The 25,125-nt window shown below is 40.0% G+C and overlaps 1 protein-coding gene across 3 annotated transcripts in view; it reads left to right on the forward strand.

Annotated features, from left to right (window-relative positions):
- The first annotated feature begins 6,057 nt into the window (after positions 1-6,057).
- MDM4 (MDM4 regulator of p53) overlaps positions 6,058-25,125 on the forward strand; it is a 42,699-nt gene continuing 23,631 nt past the window's right edge. For all 3 annotated transcript variants that reach the window (XR_014017611.1, XR_014017612.1, XM_081256348.1), the window contains exons 1-3: positions 6,058-6,153; positions 23,114-23,225; positions 24,927-25,001. Coding sequence is in view for 1 of the 3 variants with exons in the window: in XM_081256348.1 (XP_081112474.1) it covers positions 23,148-23,225; positions 24,927-25,001 (153 nt within the window). In the remaining 2 variants the exon portion in view is untranslated. The remainder of the gene's footprint in view (positions 6,154-23,113; positions 23,226-24,926; positions 25,002-25,125) is intronic.

The following is a 25,125-nucleotide window of genomic DNA, read 5'->3' on the forward strand; positions in this document are numbered from 1 at the left end:
AGTCTGTTTCTGTTTTGTAAATAAGTTCATTCTATCATATTTTAGATTCTGCATATAAATGATATCATATATTTGTCTCTCCATCCATGGCATTATTTCATTCTTCTTATGGCTGAGTAATATTCCATTGTATATATTTACCACATCTTCTCTATCCATTCATCTCTCGATGGACATTTAGGTTGCTTTCATGTCTTGGCTACCGTAAATAGTGCTGCTATGAACATTGGGGTGCATGTATCTTTTCGAATTATAGTTTTCTCTGGGTATATGCCCAGGAGTGGGATTGCTGGATCATACGGCAACTCTATTTTTAGTTTTTTAAGGAACTGCCATACTGTTTTCCATAGTGGCTGCACCAATTTACATTCCCAATATAGGAGGGTTCCCTTTTCTCCACACCCTCTTCAGCATTTATTTGTAGACTTTTTATGATGGCCATTCTGAATGGTGTGAGGTGATACCTCATTGTAGTTTTTTTTTTTTTTTTTTTTTTTTTGCGGTACGCGGGCCTCTCACTGCTGTGGCCTCTTCCGTTGCGGAGCACAGGCTCCGGACGCGCAGGCTCAGCGGCCATGGCTCATGGGCCCAGCCGCTCCGCGGCATGTGGGATCTTCCCGGACCAGGGCACGAACCCGTGTCCCCTGCATCGGCAGGCGGACTCTCAACCACTGCGCCACCAGGGAAACCCCCTCAATGTAGTTTTGATTTGCATTTCTCTAATAATTAGCGAAGCTGAGCATCTTTTCATGTGCCTATTGGCCATCTGTATGTCTTCTTTGGAGAAATGTCTATTTAGGTCTTCTGCCCATTTAAAAAAAAATAAATTTATTTATTTAATTTATTTATTTATGGCTGCACTGGGTCTTCTTTGTGGTGTGTGGGCTTTGTTCGTAGGCTTTTCAGACCACGGGCTCTAGGCACGCAGGCTTCAGTAGTTGTGGCAAATGGGCTCAGTAGTTGTGGCTCGAAGGCTTTAAAGCGCAGGCTCAGTAGTCATGGCGCACGGGTTAGTTGCTCCGCGGCATGTGGGATCTTCCCAGCCCAGGGGTCGAACCTGTGTCCCCTACATTGGCAGGTGGATTCTTAATCACTGTCCCACCAGGGAAGCCCCTTCTGCCTGTTTTTTGATTGGGTTGTTTTTTTTTTTTTTTTTTTTGTTATTGAGCTGTGTGGGCTGTTTGTATATTTTGGAATTTAATCCCTTGTCAGTCTCATCATTTGCAAATATTTTCTCCTAGTCCGTAGGCTGTCTTTTTGGTTTGTTCATGGTTTCCTTTGCTGAGCAAAAGCTTGTAAGGTCCCATTTGTTAATTTTTGCTTTTATTTCTATTGCCTTGGGAGACTGACCTAAGAAAACGTTGCTACAATTTAAGGCTTAACATATGTTTGACTGGAGTGGAGGGAGATGTAGAGAATTTGGAAAGCTGACAATATTGAGTTATTAATAATTTGGGCAAAAGAATAACTTTATCCCCTAAGCAATGGGGAGCTATTAAAATGTTGACTCATTAATGTCCCAATTTCTCACTCAAAGGAACACACATTAGATTTGTTCCATTCATGTTACATTAAAAACAATAACAAGGACTACCATATTAAGTATTCTCTGTAAGAATCAAATGACAAGAGCTAATCATCCACATAGGGCTAATGGTAGAATGGTTTCTAAAAGTGGCTGTCTGTAGATGGGATGTTGAGTCATCAAATTAGGAATATTAGGTTGACCTTTCTTTGCTCAAAACCCTTTGATTCTTCCCTGCTACTTATTGAAGAACACATGGAACTTTTTATAGCAGCATTCAAAATCCAAAATCCAGCCTGCAAATCCATCCCATGCCAGTACCATTTAATAGAAATATAATGCAAACCACATATGCAATTTAAAATTTTCTAGTAGCCACATTAAAAAAGTAAAAAGTAAAAAGAAGCAGATAAAATTAATTGTATACTTTATTCAACTCAATATATCAAAATATTATTTTGACATGTAATCAATACAAAATATTATTAAGATATTTTACATTATGTTTTTCCTACTAAGTCTTTGAAATCTGATGTGTATTTCACACTTACAGCACATCTCCATTAGGACTAGCCACATTTCAAACCACATGTGCCTGGTGGCTATTATATTGGACAGTGTAATTCAATACAGTGCCAATCTTCTATACAGTAATCAACATTTCAATCAAAGGAGACTCTTTCTGTCTCTGGTTTTTAGACAGTCTTCTAATTCTTCCTCCCTCTCCTCATTATTTATGCCATATTTCTTCAAACGACTTCTCCCACCTCTGCCTCTTGAAATCCTATTCATTCTTAAAGGCTTCATTCTTCTACAAAACCTTCAATGGTTATGTTAAATGGGAAGGAAAGATTAATTCAAGAACCTATAGACTCACAGTTTATAGATTCAATAATAGAGCCATACATTTGTTGTTCAATTTGTAATGGAAAAAGTAAAATCGGATCTCTGCATTACAACATGCACAAAAATTCACCACAAATGAGTTAAAGGCTTAAATGTGAAAAGCAAATATTTAGAACTTTTAGAAGAAAATATACAAAGTGTCTTTATGATTCACAGACAGGAAAGAACCTCTTAAATAATATACAATAAATAAGCTAAAATAAAGAAAATAATGAATAAATTTGACTTCATTAAAAAACTTCTGTTCAAAGGACAACATTCAAAAAGTGAAAACAAGCTATAGATTTGAAGATGTTATTTGTAATACATATAATTAAGAAGGATTAATATCCAGATTATATAGGGAACTCATAAATCAATAAGAAAAAGACAAACCAATAGAAAAATGGGCAAAAGATATGGACAATTTATAGATGAATAGTCAATAAATATGAAAAAATACTCAAACTTACTAATAATCATGGACACATAAATCAAAGCACCACGAGAAATCATTTCACATCTATTTTTTAAAAACTTGGTTATTATACAAGTGTTGGCGAAAATGTGAAGCAACAGAATCCTTGTAACACTCCTTTCAGGAGTGTATACTTCTACAACCACTTGGAAACACTTTATCAGGATCTAATTGAGTTGGTAATGTGTATATTACCCAATAATTCTACTCCCTAAAGTACACAGGGAGACACGTACAAGAATGTTGATAGCAGCATTGTTTGTAGAGCAAACAATAGGAAACACCTAAATATTTGTCAAAGGAAGAGATGGGATTAAAAAAATGGTGGTGCATTCATTACTGTTAGGGGCTGAATTGTGTCCTCTCAAAATTCATATGTTGAAGTTCTAAGCCCCAGTACCTCAGAATGTCACTCTATTTGCAAATAGGCTCTTTATAGAGATGATTAAGGGAAAATGAGGTCATACAGGTGGGCCCTAATCCAATATGGCTGATGTCCTTATGAGAAAAGGAGATTAGGACACAGACAATGTGCTGAGGGACAAACATGAAGATAAATTTTTAAACATTTTAAAGCATAAAATATTTGAAAGGAATATATACAGGTATATAACCTAAAAGTCTAAAGAAATGCATGGCAGGGGAAAGTACCAAACTCAGGATAATGGTTCCCTCTGCAGTTGAAGGAGGGAGATGCCATGGGAGAAGGGACTGCGGGGAACTTTTTTGTATAGGTAAAGTATTGTTCTATAGGAAGAATGGTGGGGAAAAGGAAATCATATTCTTCATTATACCTTTTTGTATGTCTGAAGTAACTCCTTATAACTTTTTTTTAAATTTATTTATTTTTGGCTGCATTGGGTCTTTGTTGCTGCATGAGGGCCTTCTCTAGCTGCGGTGAGAGGGGGCTACTTTTCTTTGTGGTGCGCGTGCTTCTCACTGTGGTGGCCTCTCCCGTTTTGGAGAACGGGCTCTAGGTGCGCAGGCTTCAGTAGTTGGAGCGAACGGGCCCAGTTGCCCCATGGCATGTGGGATCTTCCCAGACCAGGGCTCGAACCTGTGTCCCCTGCATTAGGCAAGCAGATTCCCAGCCACTGCACCACCAGGGAAGCCCACTCTTTATAACTTTTAAGAAAGGCTCTAGACCAATAACATTGGCTTCTAATTCCTTTAAAGCTGCAATGGGCCTTAGAAAAGTCATCTGATTCAGCCATTTTATGTTACAGATCGGGAAACTGAAGACCTGTGTAACTTTCTCCTTTCTAGAATAGCTAGACTAAACCCAGATTTCCTGTTTCTTTATTGAATAAATGGTTTGTGAGCACAGTTCTTAGAGAAGGAAGCGGTGATCACTGAGTCAGTTATGAGCTTGTTAAGCCAATTTCATTTTCTTTTTTGGGAAGATTACTTGACTGGTAGAAGAAATACTATAGTTATGATTTGTTTTCATGATAGCAAGTCATTTAATGAGGTTTTATGAACTCCTTGGGAAAGGTCAGAGGAATGTTACCAGATGTTGACCTCTAGTAGGTGGGATAATTGGTTTAAGAATAACCCTGGAAGAGGAACAATTAATCATGAATCAGAGTCAACCATGAGGGGAAAAGCTCTATTCTTAATCATGTCCTATTCAACATATTTACCAAGGCTTTAAATGAAAATAAGTTAGATATGTTAATCAACAATTTGCAAAATGCAGAAGTGAAAGAGCTAATCTCTCCTGACTCTCCAGGCAAGGCTAACTGCAGCTCATCATTGCATTTATCACATTCTCTTTACCTGGACAGTCTGAGGCCTCCTCTAGGCAGATTCCAGGTGTCACTTGTTTTAGAATCCTCTACACTGGTGCTTGGCACACAGCAGATATTCAACAAATACTTGTTGACAAACTGAATTGCATGACAGGATCACAATTCCAAGAGTCCAGGAGACAGTAGGAAAGGACCTAAAGTAACAAGGTACTATTTAAAAGATAGAAAACAAACTCCTGTTTGGGATTTTTTCAAAGATTCAAATTAATTGCAGAAAAAGAGAGGAGAAATAGTTGACAGTGGTTCACCCAAAAAAGCTCTCTGGGAGCAACTGTGAAAAAAGAATTAATTCTTCAGCTCATTTACAGAACTCTGGATCTCCACCTAAGTCGGAGGTTATGCCAGAAATAGAGCAAGGTGCAATGTGCAAATTAAGAGAGGTCATTGCCCCATTTTATTTTGCATGGGTGTATATCTGGTTCTGGGAGCCACATTTTAAATAGGACAAAGATGTACTTGTTCAGAAGGGTGGCAAGGGGGCTTGAAGCCATGGCAAATAAATAGTTGAAGGTTCTGAGGGGATTTTCAGCCTGCAGAAAAACAAAGGAGAGGGTTAGAGATGGGACATGATAACTGTCTTCAAAAAAACCCAATAGTACTTATATTGGAAAGAATAAAGCCTTACTCTTCTCCAAACTGCGGAACTGAAACCAAGAGAAATGGCAAAATAACGTATTTCAGCCCAGAAATTCCTCTAACACCTAGAATCATCCTAAAATAAACGAAATGAGGTATATTGGTGGGAGGTCATGCCAGTTGGCACTGGCAGAGGTTGAAGACAGCCTGCCTGAGAGGTTTGAAGGTACTTTTGTATTGGGAGAAAGCGGGCTAGTTGACCTGGTTGTGTGATCCAAACAAGCCCCACCTCATTGTCCTTTGCATCTCTCTTTTAGTATTTCTTGTAGTGATTCGTGTATATACTAGGCTTATTCTCACCCAATTAGCGACAACAGTAGGATGCTGTTTCTCCGCTCCAGCCACCTCTGGGGAGTAAGAATGAATAAGTTAACACTGAGAAACAGAGAGAGTGGCTTTTCAGCTTTCTGAAGAGCTGAAAAGGTGGCCTCTGATTATGCTTTTAGCTTTCTCCCCTCCCTGTTTTTTGATCTTCCAGGACATGTCTATGAATACCACAAGACCCTGCAATTTCCTCAAATGTTCTCTGTTGAAACCTCACAACTCTTAGTGGTCCAGGACCTGCGACTCTCTTTCCCCGGACTGGACCTACTCTATGGTAGGGACGGCTCAGCCTTCTGACTCTCTAGCCATCCAGTTGGCCATCTATGGTTTCTGGAGGCCTCACCGGAAGCTCTTATGGGAGATGGGTTGGCGAGGCCGGAAGTTGCGCCCTCACTACTCGCCGTTTCAAAATGCTGCTGAGGCCTTAGGGCCTGTGACTGACGCCCCCTCCCCCCCGGGCTCTGCGGGGGAGCGACTAATGGAGAGGCCGTAAGGTGTGGCTTTTGGGTTTAGTCGGCGGGGTGCCGGGAGGCCGGGGGTGGGAAGTGGAGAGTGGGGAGCGGGCGCGGCACGGCCAGTTCTGCAGGCCCCGGAGCCGGGGTGGCCGGCGGGAGGAGCTAGAGGCGTGGGTGGCGGCGTGGGGACGGTCGCACAGGGCGGAAGAAGGGCTGGTGGAGGAAGGGTTATAAGATGAGAATCAGCAGAGGACAAAAATGGAGGTGGAGTGACGTGATGTAGGTCGGCCAACAGGTTACAAACCAAATCGAAATAGATGGACGATGCTTAATTGGACGCAAAATATGAGGATGACTGAGGCACTTTGGAGGAAAGGGGGGAAAGAGGGAGGCGGAGAGAGTGACCTTGAGGTGTCTTCAAGATTTTAAGGTAGTAATCTTCAGGGCTGCGGACCATCTGTCTCAGAGGCACTTGAATGCTTGTTTGAAGAATGCTCATTTGGGGGCCACACCCAGACTTCCCCTAACCGAATACCAGGAGCTGGGGCTCGGGAATATGTATTTTAATCAGCACATTTCTCAATTGATTCTTGTACACCCTCAAGTTTGAAAACCACTGTTTTAAAGCGACACCCGGAGAAAATGCTGCTTCTGTTTTTCTTCATCCGGGAAGATCTATTAGTTACGAAGCTGCTCCATGCTTTGGGATGTGGGCACGGGGAACAAGTATCAAAGATAACTTGGTACCTTTTGGTATTAAATTTTACTACATCTCAGTTTGGGTTTAGTCCCCTCCCTCCTCATACATTCCTGCTATGAAAAGTTAATTTAGTTTAGAAGTATTTATTTCGGAATATTTTGTTTCACAGTACGGTCAGGATCACAATTTTTTATTTTAAAGTTTTTAAAAAAACTAAAATACTACTTGCCTGTTGTTAAAAAGGAAAAAAAAAAAAAGCACGCAGTACAGAAGTGTGTAAAGTTAATTGTCCATTAACGTGTCCCTAACCTGTCCCCTCCTCAAGCTAGCTACCCTTAACTGCTTGGTATTGTGTCCTTCCTGACTTTTTCCACACATATTCGCATTTTTAAACAACAGTGGGGTCATTTTGTGTCTACTGTTGTGTACCTTAAATTTTTCAAATAACATCAGGGACAGCTTTCCATAAAGTATACATATAATATTTTCTTTTAAGGGCTTGTGTAGTATTAAATTATAGGGTTATACAAGAATTTCTTTAACCAGCTCCCCATTGATGGATTTTTAGGTTGTTTCCTAGCATATTGTTTGTTTTGCAAACTGCTGGAGCATACTCTTGCTACACACTTCACCTTTTTAGATGTGTAACAGACCTGGTAAGAACTAAAACAACATCTGAATGGTAGTTTTTTTTTTTAAAAGAAAACAGTTGGTTTTATTACTTTTACATATTTAGTTGAAAGACAATCAGACTTGTGTTTAGTAGAGGTCCTTAGGGCTTTAAAGAATTGATAAGAATGATTAGTTCTGCTGACTTCTGACAAGAAGCTTTTATTTTAATTAGTCTTTATTTATTTATTTATTATTATTTTTTTTTGCTGTACGTGGGCCTCTCACTGTTGTGGCCTCTCCCGTTGCGGAGCACAGGCTCCGGACGCGCAGGCTCAGCAGCCATGGCTCACGGGCCCAGCTGCCCCGCGGCATGTGGGATCTTCCCGGACCAGGGCACGAACTCGTGTCCCCTACATCGGCAGGCGGACTCTCAACCACTGCGCCACCAGGGAAGCCCTTAATTAGTGTTTAAATCACAGTTATCTTCAAAGATAGAGATTTGAAGATGAGGTGTAGGAGTCTTTTGGACTAAGTGTAGGGTAAAAACCACTCTTCTGTTATCATTGAGAGATGTATGAGACTGTACCTGCTCTCTGTGATTTCAGTCCAGTAGGGGACACACATAAAAACATAAATACAATGTTGTGAGTGTTTTAATAGAGGTGCTCTGGTGTCATCAGCTTCCTTTGGGGAGTCAGAAAAGCCTTGACCAAGGAGGTAACTGGAATAGTATTTCCAAGATTACTAGTTTTTTCAAGATACAATAGATAAAGACATGGAATTTTTGTCATTTCTTACACATTTGCTGTGTACCATTCAATAAGGTAATTAAAACCTCTTGTTTTAATTTAATATTGTTTTTTCTATTTTCCCACCTTTTTATTTATTATTATTTTTTAAAAATAAATTTATTTATTTATTTATTATTTATTTTTGGCTGCATTGGGTCTTCGTTGCTGCATGCAGGCTTTCTCCAGTTGCGGCGAGCGGGGGCTACTCTTCGTTGCGGTGCATGGGATTCTCATTGCGGCGGCCTCTCCTGCTGAGGAGCCACGGGCTCTAGGCACGTGGGCTCAGTCGTTGTGGTGCATGGGCTCAGTTGCCCCGAGGCATGTGGGATCCTCCCGGGCGAGGGCCCGAACCCGTGTCCTCCGCACCGGCAGGTGGACTCCCAACCACTGCGGCACCAGGGAAGTCCCTCCCACCTTTTTAATGAAATATTTTAAAGTTTCACAGATGTGTCATTTTAGTTACCTTTAAATATGTCAGGATGTAGCTCTTATCAGGTTAGGATTTTAAAAAAATTTACCACAGTGCCTTTCTACTACCATTTACAGCTTCTTAATAGTATCTAATACCTAGTACATAATTCAAAATTTCCTGATTGTTTAGGAAAAAATTACATTTTACAGATGGCTTGTTTGAATTAGGACTTGAACAAGGTCCACACATTGTATTAGGGTAGTGTTTTTTAAGTCTCTATAACAGTCTGTCCACTTCAACAATAATGCTGCACCCAAGACCCTATAGAATTTCCTACATTCTGGATTTGGCTAATTGCCTGCTTTTAGTATTGTTTACTTATTCCTCCACCCTCCATTTTTTCCCCCTACAGACACATATTAGTTAGATCTAGAAGCTTGATTAGATTTGGATTGGGGGTGGGGGGCCAAGAATACTTCATAGGAGGTACTGGGTGCTTCCTGTTGAAGTACACGACGTGTGAATGCTGCTCTTTCTAGAGATAAATTTGGTCAGTGGGTCAAATGCTGTAAGCCTGCTCAATGTGTTTTTAAGTCCCCCCTTCCCCCAATCTTTCACTTACATGGTTTTAACACCTATTAATGATTGTTGAGGAGATGACATTTAACTGGAGACTGGAAGGTTTAGGATGAGTCAGTCTTGTATAGAACTGTGTTCAAAATGAAGGAACAATGTGTACAAAGGCCCGCTTTGAGAAACTAAAAGATCAGTGTGTATGAGGTGCAGGGAGTGTGGGGAAGAGCAGTGTAAGTTGGAAAGACTGGCAAGGTGCTGAGGGCCTAGGCTCTTTATTTTTCAAAGAGTAGCAAGCAGTGGAGCAAGGCCTGGCAGGGTAGGATTGTTTATTTTATTTTGGTTTTTTAATCCTTCTGGCTGTAGTGTGGAGTTTGGATTGAAGTGGGGTTAGAGAGACAGTTAAGTGTCTATTGCAGTGACACAGGCAAGAAATAATTTTTTGATTTGGGGAATTGGTGGTGAAGATGAAGAGAGGGCATAGTTTTGAAAGATTTAGGAGTTAAAATCCATAAAGTTTGATGATGTGATAATGGGGGAAGAGGGAGAGATCAAGATGACTCTAACTTTCTGGTTTGAGAAACTGAAAGTAAAAGAATAAGCTTTAGCCTTGGGCAAGTTATTTGACTTCTTTAAGCCTCAGTTTTCTGTACTAAGGAGAGACTAACAGTATCTAACCGTGTTGCACTCAAAACAGATTCCAGGTGGAAAAGGGACAAGATCTTGCTTTGGGTTCACAGCCCATCAACTGACTTCATTTCTCACATTTCTCATGATATTTTTCTCTCCTATTCTTTCCAGTGTTCTCCCATTTTAAAGTCCTCCCACTGCTATTGCCATTCCCTCTCATTCCTCCTCTGCCTTGCAATCAAAAGTAATTTGTCCTGCTCTGGACTTCTATGGCCCTTATATCAGTATCTTTTTAATGGCACAACACTTTCTACCAGATGTTAAACCCTTATTGAGGTTTAAATTCTTCAGAGCTGCCAAGCGGTCAAGTCTTATTCCTACTAAGATGCTGAACTAGCATGACTGCTGACTCCTTTCTCTCAAATCATCCCTAGAGGGACTATAAAAGGAAAATACTGTGAGAAACAAATGGGTGATGTGGACTTTTTTGAACTGCTTTGTGGGGTGGAGGTGGGGGTTGGAGGAGGGTGGGTCTTTGGCCTAGGACAGGAGTCAGCCAGGCATAGCTGTAGGAGAATAAAACTGTGGAAGAAGGGAACTATTGGAATACTGCTCTAGTTGCTCTTCTGCCTCATTACCTTGGAATTACCTTTTTCTACACTTGCTGTGACTCAGCCCTAGTCCAGCTCTCCTTAAGAGTAAATCAGGGCATTACAGAAGCATATACTTGTGAGGAGGAGTTGAGAAAAAAAACAAGTGATGACTGACTTTAGGCAGTCACTTCTCTGTCCGTTACCTTCTTTTTTTTTTTTTTGCGGTACGCGGGCCTCTCACTGTTGTGGCCTTCTCCCATTGCGGAGCATAGGCTCCGGACGCGCAGGCTCAGCGGCCATGGCTAACGGGCCCAGCTGCTCCGCGGCATGTGGGATCTTCCCAGACCGGGGCACGAACCCGTGTTCCCTGCATCGGCAGGTGGACTCTCAACCACTGCGCCACCAGGGAAGCCCTGTCCGTTACCTTCTTAATTCTTAGGTCTCCCCAAATCCCTATCATAATGCTGTATCTCCCTGGGGAACAAAAGGTGAATCCTTGGTCTGAGCAGTGATTGTATGGGATGGATAGTGATTGTGGTTATCTGGTGCTTGGGATTTTCTACTTTAGTGTTCATTTCCTACCTTACTCCAGCTTCCTGTGGCTGATTTTGGCTGGAATTTGGTCTTTTCCCTTATGCTTTGCCTATCAGAATAGCTGCTGTCCTCTAGGGAAAAATAACAGTGTTGAAGAGCACAGGTATTTCAAGAGGAGAACAATATATAGGCTTCATTGGAACATAAATAATAGAACAGATGGATCAAGAGTTTAAAGTTAGGGCTTCCCTGGTGGCTTAGTGGTTAAGAATCTGCCTGCCAATGCAGGGGACACAGGTTCGAGCCCTGGTCCAGGAAGCTCCCACATGCTGCGGAGCAGCTAAGCCCATGCGCCATGACTACTGAGCCTGTGTGCCACAACTACTGAGCCTGCATGCTACAACTACTGAAGCCCATGCGCCATGACTACTGAGCCTGTGTGCCACAACTACTGAGCCTGCATGCTACAACTACTGAAGCCCGTGCGCCTAGAGCCCATGCTGCACAACAAGAGAAGCCACCACAATGAGTAGCCCTCGCTCGCCGCAACTAGAGAAAGCCTGCGCGCCGCAACTAGAGAAAGCCTGCGCACAGCAACGAAGACCCAATGCAGCCAAAAATAAATAAATAAAATAAATAAAATTTTTAAAAAGTTTAAAGTTAGACTGATAATCATTCTAGAAGAAGTAGGGATATTAACAACTTGAAACAAGAATAAGCAGAGGCTGATAGAACCAAGCAGAAATAGTAGGCTTGAAAAATATAGTGGTTGAAATAAAGCACATCACATCAGGTGGATGTAACAGAATGGATACAATTGAATGAATTAGAATTCTAGATTGAGGAAATCTCCCAGAACAAAGGAGAAAAGGACAAAGAAAAAAATATATAAATGAAGGAGAATAGATGTAGAGGTACTCACATCTGAATAATAGGAATCTTAGAGAAATAAAAAGGAGGAAGTATTGAAGAAATAATGGAAAAATTGTTCTCTTTTAGAATTAAAAAGGAAAAAGAAATTCCCCAGATGGGAGGGTTTCTTAGAGTGCTAAAAATAAGAGGTCAGGAAAAACTCACTTCTAGACACATTATAGTGAAATTTAAGTGTATCACAGCAAAAGAAAATTGTAGGAGCCTCAGGAAGAACAGATCACACACAAAGGAGCAAAAATTGAATTGACATCAGAGTTTTGAAGAACATCGCTAAATGCAAGAAGACAAAAGAGTGTTTTTAGGGTTTTGTAGGGAAACTTAGAGTTTTATACCTAACCACGTTTATTTAAATAGGAGGGGATGATACAGATATTTTCAGGCATATGAAGTATTGGAAGCATTGCCACCTAAAGGCCCACATTGAAGACAGTTCTAGGTGAAGTACTGAGAGATTCAAATCCAGAAAATGTTACAAGAGATATATGAAATAAAGGTAATCAGATAACCTTGTTATCATTTATTGTTGTAAAGGCTTAAGGCCAAAGGGGGGAAAAAAAGAGAGAAAAGGAAAATTCAAGAGAGAGAAAAAGATATCTACTCCAGAATTTAAAGTCCAAGTGATATCGTGCTAAAGTTCATATCTTATTAGCAGGGAGACAGAGATAACAATTTTAAGAAAGGTAAAAGGAAGACTAGGACAAACTGGAATGCTAAATTCAGATGGTAGAGACAGGGACTTCCCCGCTGGTCCAGCGGTTAAGACTCGGAGCTCCCAGTGCAGGGGCCGGGGTTCGATCCCTGGTCAGGGAACTAGATCCCGCATGCCACAACTGAAAGATCCCAAGTTCCACAACTAAGACCCGGTGCAGCCAAATAAATAAATAAATATTAAAAAAAAAAAAGTGGGGGAGACTTCCCTGGTGGCACAGTGGTTAAGACTCCATGCTCCCAATGCAGGGAGCCCAGGTTCCATCCCTGGTCAGGGAACTAGATCCCACATGCGTGCCACAACTAAGAGTTTGCATGCCACAACAAAGGAGCCACGTGCTGCAACTACAGAGCTGATGAGCCACAACTAAGGCGCCCGCCCAGTGCAACCAAATAATAAGTAAATATTAAAAAAAAAAAAAGAACTCTTTGGAAATTCCAAAACTTGTTCTTAAAAAAAAAAGGAAAGAAAAAAGATGATAGAGACAGATTTATATCAATTACAATAAATGGACTAAATTCACCAAAGATAAAAATTGAAAAATTGGATTAAAAAACTCAAAATCCAGATATATGCTTTTTACAAGGGCACGCAAAAATTGAAATTAAAAGACTGGGGAAATACATACCTGGAAGTACTAACTAAAAGAAAGTTGGCATGACCATACTAATACAAGATAAAATATACTTTAAGACAGAATGTCTTAATTGGGATGGAAAGAAACACTACATAATTATAATCACTATATATTAATCACTCACCAAGAAGATATAGCAGTTTAAAGCATGAATGCCTCTGATTAAAAATCCTTACAACAGATGAAGTGAGATTGGTAGAACTACACTGGGATCAATGGAGAAATCCACCATCATGGTGGGAGATTTCATTACATCTCTTAATTAATTGTATGTCAAGCTGACAAATTGGTAGAAATAGAAGATTGTAAAAAACGAACAAGCTTAACCTAATGAACATAGAGTTTTTCACGCATTTAGTATGGAATTGATCATCAACTAGACCATGGTGAAAGCCGTAACAATTTCAAAGATCAAGTTTTATGCAGAGGGTGATCTTTCTCACTGTGTTGCTAAATTAGTGGTTAATCACAAAAACATACATTTGAGAAATACAGTATGCATAGGCATAGCTATATAATTCATGGATTAAATAAATTATGGAAATTTAAAAATACCTACAGCTGAATGAGAATGAAGACTTTATGTATCAAAACCTATGAGCTTAATAAAAAAGTAGTGCTGGGGTAGGAGGGGGAAGGAATTTTTAGCCTTAAATATTCAATTATAAAAGGAGTAAACTAAGTGTCTAATTTATAATAATCAGGAAATGAACAGGATAAATTTTTTTTAAACATCCAGCTTATTTATTTATTTAGATGTTAGGGGTAGGAGTTTATTAATTAATTTATTTATTTTTGCTGTGTTGGGTCTTCGTTTCTGTGCGAGGGCTTTCTCCAGTTGTGGCAGGCGGGGGCTGCTCTTCATTGCGGTGCGCGGGCCTCTCACTGTCGTGGCCTCTCCCGTTGCGGAGCACAGGCTCCAGACGCGCAGGCTCAGTAGTTGTGGCTCACGGGCCCAGCCGCTCCGCGGCATGTGGGATCCTCCCAGACCAGGGCTTGAACCCGTGTCCCCTGCATTAGCAGGCAGACTCTCAACCACTGCACCACCAGGGAAGCCCCAGAATAAATTTTTTAAAGTAGAAGAAGTAATAAGATACGTTAAACAATATCACGAATGGAAAGAAGGATGCAACTGTACACTAAATAAAGATTAAAAGAATACTATCAACTATATGCCAGCAATTTTGAAGACTTAGACAAAATGGAAGAAGAAAAAAGCTTGAATAATCTAATATTTACTAAGCTAAAGCAGCAATTAAAAATCTTCCCACAGGACTTCCCTGGTGGCGCAGTGGTTAAGAATCTGCCTGCCAATGCAGGGGACACGGGTTTGAGCCCTGCTCCAGGATGCTACGGAGCAACTAAGCCCGTGTGCCACAACTACTGAGCCTGCACTCTAGAGCCTGTGAGCCACAACTGCTGAGCCCGCGTGCCCCAACTACTGAAGCCCACGCACCTAGAGCCTGTGCTCTGCACCAAAGAGAAACCACCACAATGAGAAGCCCATGCACCACAACGAAGAGTACCTTGCTTGCTGCAGCTAGAGAAAGACTGCGCACAGCAGCGAAGACCTAACGCAGCCATAAATACATACATACATATACATACTTCATCTTTCCATGAAGAAAGCACTGGGTTTTATAAGTTTTATAGGTGAGGTCAGAAATCTTTCAAAGACTACAACATCTCAATTTTGTTATAGAATTTTTTTTCAGGCAGTAGACAAATAGGGACTATCTGCCAGCTAACCCTGACATCCAAATGAGACAAAAACTTGACAGTGGAAAATAACAGACTTATTTCATTCACTAGTAGAGACTTTACAACCTAAACAAAATATTAGCAAATCAAAACCAACAGTATGCAAAAAAGGATAATATCCAAAACCAAGTTGGATTTATCTCAGGTGTGCAAGGATTTCTATATTAGAAAATCCATAAGTGAAATTCAAAATTTATCACATTAATAGATTAAAAAACCAAAAAAATCATGCTCGTTTTAATAGGTGCAGAAAAAGCATTTTCTAAATCACTCTTCCATGATACAATCCTTTTTTGAAAAAATTTTGTTGAAGTATAGTTGATTTACAATGTTGTGTTAGTTTCAGGTGTACAACACAGTGATTCAGTTATATATATATATTCTTTTTCAGATTCTTTTCCCTTACTGGTTATTACAAAATACTGAGTATAGTTCCCTGTGCTATACAGTAGGGCCTTGTTATCTATTTTGTATGTAGTAGTGTGTATGCCCATGATATATTCTTTTTTTTTAAGTTTTTTTTTAACCACATTAAAAAAAACTTTATTTATTTATTTGGTTGCACTGGGTCTTAGTTGCGGCAGGTGAGCTCCTTAGTTGTGTCATTCGAAGTCTTAGTTGCAGCATGTATATGGGATCTGGTTCCCTGACCAGGGATCAAACCCTGACCCCCCTGCATTGGGAACTCGGGGTCTTATCCACTGTGCCACTAGGGAGGTCCCCATGATATATTCTTAATGAGGAGCAAAAGGAACCCTTCCAAATGATAAAGAATAGCCATAAGAAAAAAATAGAGAAAACATGTTATGTAGGGAAACATTAGAAGCACTCCCTTTAAAATCAGAGACAAAAATGCCTGATACCGTGTGTACTCAACATTGTATTGACAGTCCTAAGCAGTAATGTAAGACGAGTAGAAGAAATTAGAGGCACAAGAATTGGAAAGGAAGGAATAAAATTTTATCTGCAGGTGATATGGTCATTTACATAGAAAACAGAAGGATCCACAGACAAATTATTAAAAATAATTATGTAAGTTTAGCAGGTGACTGGATTTAAGATTATTGAAAGTCACTTGTATTTCTGTATGTATGCAAAAACCACTAAAAAACAATGAAAGAGAAGGCATCACAGTAGTATCAATATCAACTTTAGAAATCAGTCTAACACAAATGTGCTAGACCTCTAAATGGAAAATTGTACAACTTTTCTAAGAGATATTAAATAAGATCTTAATAGAAGAATATGTCATGTTAATGAATTGAAAAACAGTTTGATCTATATATTAAATGTAATTTCATTCATAATCCCAACAGGGATTTTCATGGAACTTGATGATGCTAAATTTTATATAGAAGAGTTAAGGACCCAAGAATAGCTGGTCACTTCTAAAAAGGAACGGGAGGGGAAAACTTGCCCTGTGGGATAGCAAGAATCCTGATAAGATATAAGAATTAAGATAGTGTCAGGGGCTTCCCTGGTGGAGCAGTGGTTAAGAATCTGTCTGCCAACGCAGGGGACACAGGTTCAAGCCCTGGTCCGGGAAGATCCCACATATTGCCGAGCAACTAAGCCTGTGAGTCACAACTACTGAGCCTGTGCTTTAGAGCCGGCGAGCCACAACTACTGAAGCCCACGCACCTAAAGCCTGTGCTCTGCAATAAGAGAAGCCACTGCCGTGCACCACAACAAAGAGTAGCCCCCGCTTGCTGCAACTAGAGAAAAGCCTCCGTGCAGCAATGAAGACCCAACGCAGCCAAAAAAACTTTAAAAAATAAATTAAAAAAAAAAGTGTCAAATTGTATAGACAGGAAGATCAAACCAGTGGACTAGAATAGAAAACTCATAAACACTTATGCGTGTTGATACACAACAAAGGTGACTGTCAGTCAAGGTCATGTTTAATAAATTGAGCTGGGAAAAAAATGGCCATCCATATAGAAAAAGAATAAAACTGACCTCTAAAAAGAAAAAAGTCAACTATAGACGGATTAAGGGTTTAAATGTCATAAACAAAAATTTAAGGGCTTCCCTGGTGGCGCAGTGGTTGAGAGTCCGCCTGCCGATGCAGGGGACGCGGGTTCGTGCCCCGGTCCGGGAAGATCCCACATGCCACGGAGCGGCTGGGCCCGTGAGCCATGGCCGCTGGGCCTGCGCGTCCAGAGCCTGTGCTCCGCAACGGGAGAGGCCACAACAGTGAGAGGCCCGCGTACTGCCAAAAAAAAAAAAAAAATTAAAAGTTTTAATAGAGGGCTTCCCTGGTGGCGCGGTGGTTGAGAGTCCGCCTGCTGATGCAGGGGATATGGGTTCGTGCCCCGGTCCGGGAGGATCCCACATGCCACAGAGGGGCTGGGTCAGTGAGCCATGGCCGCTGAGCCTGCGCTTCCAGAGCCTGTGCTCCGCAATGGGAGAGGCCGCAACAGTGAGAGGCCCGCGTACCGCAAAAAAAAAAAAAAAAAAAAAAGTGTGGATCAAAGTGTGCAATTAATTAAAGAAAAAAAATACGTAAAAGAAAAAGTTTTAGTAGACATCCCCCCTCCCCCCCCCCACAAATCTTAGTAGAAAGTCTAGGTGAAAATGAGACCTTGAAGAGTAAAAGATTGTTTAAGCCAGGCAGAGATCATTGACTAAAAAATAGAAGATTGATAAATATAAATTTGACTTCATTAAAATTAACTTTTTGCTCAAAAAGATTTTTCCACCTTCTAGAAAATGGAAAGGACATTAAAAATTGGGAGAAGATATTTGCAAGACATCCAATTGACAAAGGGTTAATGTTAAAAATATGTAAAGAACTATTACAAATCAGTAAGTATAACAAAATCAATTAGAAAAGTGTGTAAAAGACAACACATTTCACAGAAGAGGGAACACATATGGCTGATAAGCATGTAAAGAGATAGCATCATTAGTGATCAGGGAACTGTAGACCAAGCCCATACCTATTTGATTGGGAAAAATTAAAAAGTCTTAGGACATCAGATGTCGGAAAGGAGGTAGATTCACAGGGTATCTTATACATTGCTGATAGGATTATAAGTTGGTGCAAACACTTTGAGGACAGTTTGGTGTCAGATCCTAAAGTTGAATATTCATACATGCCATAACCCAGCAATCTGTCTTGTAGATATGCTCACGAGATACTTTTTGGCACATGTAGAAGAACGTTAATAGCACTATTCATGATAGTGAAAGCCTAGAAACAACTCAAATGTCCATTACACACTGGAAATATACAGCAAAGTAAATAAAGCATAAAATATGCTATGACATGGATGAACATTGAAAACATTATGCTAAATGAAATAAGCCAGACACAAGGACAAATATTGTATGATTTCATTTATATGAGGTACCTAGAATGGGCATATTCATAGAGACAGAAAGTAGGGTAGTGGTTACCAGGGTCTGGAGAGAGGGGATAGTGAGTTATTGTTTTATGAGTACAGAGTTTCAGTTTGCAGTGATGAAAAAGTTCTGGAGATGGATAGTGGTGATGGTGTACAACATTGTGAATGTACTTCATGTCACTGAATTGTAAATTTAAAAATGGTAATGGGATAGGGAAGGGAAGGACTGGGAGTTTGGGATTAGCAGATGCAAATTATTATATATAGGATGGATAAACAACAAGGTCCTACTGTATAGCACAGGGAACTGTATTCAGTATCCTGTGATAAACCATAATGGAAAAGAATATGAAAAAGAATTTATATATGTATAACCAAGTCACTTTGCTGTGCAGCAGAAATTAAGCACAACATTGTAAATCAACTATTCAATAAAATTTTTAAAAATGGTAAACTTTATGTTATATGAAGGAACTCAAGTGACACGAAAGTAGGAATTTATTTTAGTGAAACAAAAATTCCTAAAATTACATACAACATACTTCCTTTTTGTGAGTTAAAAGCAGCTAAAATGAACATATGTACTTTTTAGGATTCCATTTTGGTGGAGTAAAGTACATAAAAAGGAAGGGAAGAAAATCAAAACAGAATTCAGGATGATTGTTGGGAGGAGGCAGGGGAATGGGAGGGGGATCTTATGGGTAAATATAGACTGTTGCCAGAGTCCTAGTTTGTGGATGTTTATTGCATTATTAAGAAAACTCAAGTAAAAGTGGGCCATGTGTGGATGAACAATGAGAGTGTGTATCGAAGGAAAGAATTGTGATTAATTCTGTGTACTTGAAGTCTAATGGGAAAAAAATATTGCTAAGTGGGGACTTCAGAGCTGTTCTGAGTTTAAAATCTTGACTTCAGCAGTTTACTAATCGTGTGATCGTGGGCAAATAATGTCCCTGTGCTTCTCTTGCTTCATTTATAAAGTAAGGATAATAATAGTGCCTACATCATAGGATTAGTTAAGTATTAAACGGATTAATATATGTGCTGGTACAGATTAAGCTCTATATAAGTCTTTGCCATTTATTTCTTATGATGCTATGTGCTGAGTTCTGTGGGATGAACATGCCATTCTATGCGTTGGTTCTGGTGGTCTCACTTGTAGTCTCTCATGCAGCTGGAGTTAGGTGTCACCTGAGGCTGGAATGTCCCAAGATGTGTGATACTTTGGAGGGTATGGTTGGAAAGCTGAGCTCAGCTGGGTGACTGAGCCTCTCCACGTGGCCTTTTTGTGTGGTGTCCGGTAGAGTAGCCAGTTGGGAGATGTGGTTTATTGGGGGCCATTTTTGGAAACTGTCCAAACTGTTATTAATATTTGTATCCATCTTGTTGTTCTACTATGTACATAATTGACAGTTTAGGCACTGGGGTTATATTAATGAACAAATAAATAGAAATCCCTTCCCACTTACAGCTTATGTTTTACATGATAAAAATTAAAATGTATATAGTGTGTTGGTTGGTAACAAGGGCAGTGAGGAAAAGAAGAATAAAGCAGGGAAGGAGATAGGGAATACTGGGGGTTGGGAGTTGCAGTTTTTAAAATGTGTAGTCACATTTAAAATGTGTGGCCTCACTGATAAAATGACATTTTGAGCAAAGACAAAAGGAGGAGGTTAGGAGCCAGAGGGGCAAGGGTGGAAGCAAGAAAACCTTTAGGAGCTAAGGCAGTTCAGAGACGGGCAGTTTGGTTAGTGTAGTAATAACGGAGGTAGTGAGAAATGCTTTGATTTTGGATATATATTGAAGATAGAGCTTCAGAATTTATTCATAGACTGGGTGTGAAGTGTGAGGAAAAAAAGGAATCGAAGATAGCTTCACAGTCATTGACGTGAGCAACTGGAAGGATGGAGCTGCCATTTAATGAGATGGGGGAGACTATAGCACTAGCAGGTTTAGGGAGATGAGATGTTTTTTGTTTTTAATTTTTGAATTTTATTTTATTTATGTTTTTATACAGCAGGTTCTTATTAGTCATCAATTTTATACACATCAGTGTATACATGTCAATCCCAATCGCCCAATTCATCACATCACCACCCCCACCCCCCCGCTGCTTTCCCCCCTTGGTGTCCATATGTTTGTTCTCAAGATGAGTTTTGTTTTTGTTTTTTTAAAAATAAGGTTTGAAATGCCAGTTAAAAGCTAGCTGCTTTAAAATGACAAGTTATGGGACTTCCCTCGTGGCACAGTGGTTAAGAATCTGCCTGCCAGTGCAGGGGACATAGGTTCGAGCCCTGGTCCAGGAAGATCCCACATGCCACAGAGCAACTAAGCCCGTGCGCCACAACTACTGAGCCTGTGTGCCACAACTACTGAAGCCCAAGCACTTAGAGCCTGTGCTCCACAACAAGAGAAGCCACCACAATGAGAAACCCACGCACCGCAACGAAGAGTAGCCCCCGCTTGCCACAACTAGAGAAACCCACGAGTAGCAACGAAGACTCAGCGCAGCCAAAAAATAAACAAACAAACAAATAAATAAATTTACAAAAAAACCCTATAAGTTATGCTTGTATCCTGTTTGACTTCCCATTTTGTAGCAAGGGAAGCTGATAGAAGTGTTGCAGGAAAGAGAGTGGGGCATGAGAGGATGGTCACGTCCCAGGTCTCAGGCAAGTCCGAGTATGGGTTCTTGGCTTTGCGCAGTAAAGAATTCAAGAGCAAGCCGTAGTAAAATGAAAGATGATTTATTCAGGGAGAAACACACTCCGTAGAGAGAGTGTGGGCCATCTCGGAAGGTGAGAGAGGCAGCAGAGTATGGGGTTGTCAGTTTTTATAGGGGTGGGTAATATCATAGGCTAATGAGTGGGAGGAGTATTCCAGCTATTTTGGGGAAGGGGTGGGGATTTTCAGGAATTGGGCCACCACCTACTTTCTGACCTTTATGGTCGGCCTTGGAACTGTCATGGTACCTGTGGGGGTGTAATTTAGCTTGCTGATGTGTTACAGTGAGTGTATACTGAGGCTCAAGGTCTAGTGGAAGTCGACTTGTCCTCCATCTTGGATCTAGTTGGTTCTAACCAGTTTATGTCATGTTCTTAGGCTGTGTCATTGTTTCAAAGGTTGTGTTGCAGGAAGGGGGACCCCTTTCAGGGCCCGAGAGTGGGCTGTTGTCTAACACTCAGAAATGAATTGTCTGAGGAGACACACGTGCTGACAAAGCAAGAGACTTCATTGGAAAGGGGCGCCCAGGCAGAGTAGGAGGGTAAGGGAACCCAGGAGGACTGCTCTGCCACGAGTGGCCTTCAGTCTTGGGTTTTATGGTGATGGGATTAGTTTCCGGGTTGGCCAATCGTTTTGACTCAGGGTCCTTTCTTGGTGGCGCGCAACTGCTCAGCCAAGATGGATTCCAGCGAGGAGGATTCTAGGAGGTTAGTAGGACATGTGGACTGGCGTCTCCTCTCTCCTTTTGACCTTTCCCATATTATTCCGGTTGGTGGTGGCTTGGTAGTTCCTTACCAAGGATCTCCTGTCCTAAAATAACTCATGCAAATTGTTACTGCTTTGCTTGGCCAGGGTGGGCGGTTTCAGTCAGTGTTTTACCTAACAGTTTACCTAACAGTTGTGCCCTGCCCCCTTCCTATCTCAGAAGGAGGGTTGAATTTATTCTTTGTTGTCCTTAATAAGTCTTTTCAGAAGAGTGAGGAATCTTGTTATCTGTAAACCAGACTCTGTTGATTTTTTTTTTTTTTTTTTGCAGTGTGGACCAGTTTATTTTTTAAGTCTTTATTGAATTTGTTACAATATTGCTTCTGTTTTATGTTTTGGATTTTTGATGGGGAGGCATGTGGGATCTTAGCTCCCCGACCAGGGATCGAACCCACAGCCCCCTCATTGGAAGGCGAAGTCTTAATCACTGGACCGCCAGAGAAGTCCCCAGACTCTGTTGATTTTTTTATTTATAAATTTCACTGACTTTTGTCACCTTTTTACTAGAAAAAGTTCTGAAGGTAAACTCAAGTTTATTTAAAAATTTATTTTCCTTCTCTATAGCTTTTTTTTTTAAGGACAAAAGTTAAAAGGTGAAAAACTTTAATTAAACCTTACTCTTTATTTCAGTTCATGCTATATCTTTCCTTTGATGATGTATGTCCACCTTGGTTTAACCCATTTTATAGGTATTTACTCTTTATAGGTATTTAGGTATTTACTCTTTGGGCTTGGCACATTTTAAAAGCTGCTTTAACTGATACTGAATATTTTGACTCTGACTTTCCTGTGGTCTCTTGCCAAGACATGTTGCAACATGTTGCAGAGGTTTTCCTTGGTGCTCTTGGAGTCTTTAAATCTATTACTTAATCTTGGTAATTCCCCCAGCCCTGCATCTGTCTCCTAGGGGGTGCTCTTGAGCACTGTCCAAGAGAGGAGGAGATACCAGAGAACTGGGGAGATAATGCTTGCAAATTTCACTTTCAGCTAAAACAGTTTACTCATTATCATCAGTGTAGAGGTTGGAGCATGCCTGAACCTGTTTCTCTTGCAGGCTTCACTTGAGGGAAGAATAGATGGTTCTTACTCTTAGTGAAGCTCTTCAGTTTTTTGCAGGATCTGAACTAGAAAGTGATCAGAAGGGTAACAAGAACCGCACTTGTGTAGGGTGCTGTGATATATGTGTTTCTTTTACTTCTGCTGGTTGCTTTTTTTTATAAATCCTAAAGAGAATTTTCTACTTTAGAAGAGATTTTACAATTTTTTTCCTTTTAGATTTATCAGCAGACTTCACTTCACCACTGCCAAAATGACAACATTTTCCACCTCTGCCCATTGTTCAACATCTGACAGTGCTTGCAGGATCTCTCCAGAACAAACCAATCAGGTAACTTATTTTTAGGCATTTCTATTTTTCTTTTAAGTTTTTAAAAAATTAAATTGGGTCATGTAACTGACTTCACTGACGGTAGGATTTCATTCAGAACAGAAAAGATTCCTTTTTTAAATGTCATATTAGGGAAACTAGTAAACAGTATCAATGCTCATAAATTTGAATTGATCATTGATTAAACAAATATTTGGAGGTTACAGATTGCTCAAAATGGCACATTTTAAACACCTATCCTGTTTTAGGGTATGGATGGCTAGTGGAGGATTTGGGGCCAAGTTATATATTTGTCTTCCTTCTCACTTCATTGTATATAGTTTGTTTTCTTTAAAAATCAGTTTTAAATTGTAAATATAGTAAGTGTATTCTTATAAAAAATTTAATCTTTATCATGTATTTATAAAGTATTTATCTGTAGAGACTACTTTGACCATCTCCTCCCTTCTTCTGCCTAAGTCCCTTCCCCCTGAGATAACACTATTATCAATTTGGTGTGTTTCGTTCCAGATCTTTTCCTGTAACATAAAATACATAATTTTGTTTTGCGGTTTCATAAACATAGCACCATATATATATTATGTACCTTAATTTATGATAAAGGTGGAATTTGATTTGATGGGGGAAAATGTGGCTTATGTAATAAATGGTTTTGACTTAATTGGCCATCCCTGAAAGGAAGCAAATGAAGACCTCAAACCTTGTACAAAAACAAATTCCAGAGGGATAAAGAATTAAATGTAAAAAGTGAAATGATAAAAAATATTAGAAGAAAATTTAGGAAGTATTTTGAAACTTTAGAATAAGAGAGACTTTAAATAAGACAAAACCAAGGAGGGACTTCCCTGCTGGTGCAGTGGCTAAGGCTCCATGCTCCCAATGCAGGGGGCCCAGGTTTGATCCCTGGTCAGGAAACTAGATCCCATATGCATGCCGCAACTAAGAGTTCGCATGCCACAACTAAGTAGCCCGCCTGCCACAACCAGCGCAACCAAATAAATAAATATTAAAAAAAAAAAAAGACAAAACCAAGGAGGCTGTAAGAGGATGAGAGAGACAAATTTGATCATATAAAATGAAAAAAATTAAATTCTGTGACTAAAGACAGACTTTATAATCAGAGTCAAGAGATGGCAAACAAAGTCACTATTCCTTGTATGTATATACCACATCTTGTTTATCCATTCGTCTGTCAATGGTATTTAGGTTGTTTCCATCTTTTGGCTATTATGAATAATGCTGCTATGAACAGTGGTGTACAAGTATTTGTTTGAGTCCCTGGTTTCGGTTCTTTTGGATATATACCTAGGAGTGGAACTGCTGGGTCATATGGTAATTCTATGCTTAACTCTTTGAGTAACTGCCAAACCGTTTTTCACAGTAGCTGCACCATTTTACATTCCCCCTAGCAGTGCACAAGGGTTCCAGTTTCTTTACATCCTCGCCAACACTGGTTATTTTTTTTGTTTCCTTTTTTCCTGTTATTATAGCCATCCTAGTGGGTGTGAATGTGTTGTCTTTTGAAAACGTGATTTTTCAGGAAGTTAACAAGTAATAAACTGATCTTCTGTAGTTATTAGATGCTAAGTATGAACCAGGGTTTGTTAAAAAAAAAGTTTAAGGAGATTTGTTTTTCCCCTGGGGTTCAGAAACCAGTCTAATTGAAATGTAAATAGCAAATTTATTTTATGTTTATATCAGGTACGACCAAAACTGCCACTTCTGAAGATTTTGCAGGCAGCAGGTGCACAGGGTGAAATGTTCACTGTTAAAGAGGTAAGCCATCAAAGAAAATTCTCAGCTTAAAGAAAAGCTGAGAAGTATAATAGAAGCTTATGAATGTATAGTTCTGAAATCAGGCCTAAGAAAGGAAGTTCTATTCCTGTGGTACTGGAGAGGC

This window comes from Mesoplodon bidens, assembly GCF_964165515.1.
Source record: "Mesoplodon bidens genome assembly, chromosome: 2".
Lineage (NCBI taxonomy): Eukaryota > Metazoa > Chordata > Mammalia > Artiodactyla > Ziphiidae > Mesoplodon > Mesoplodon bidens.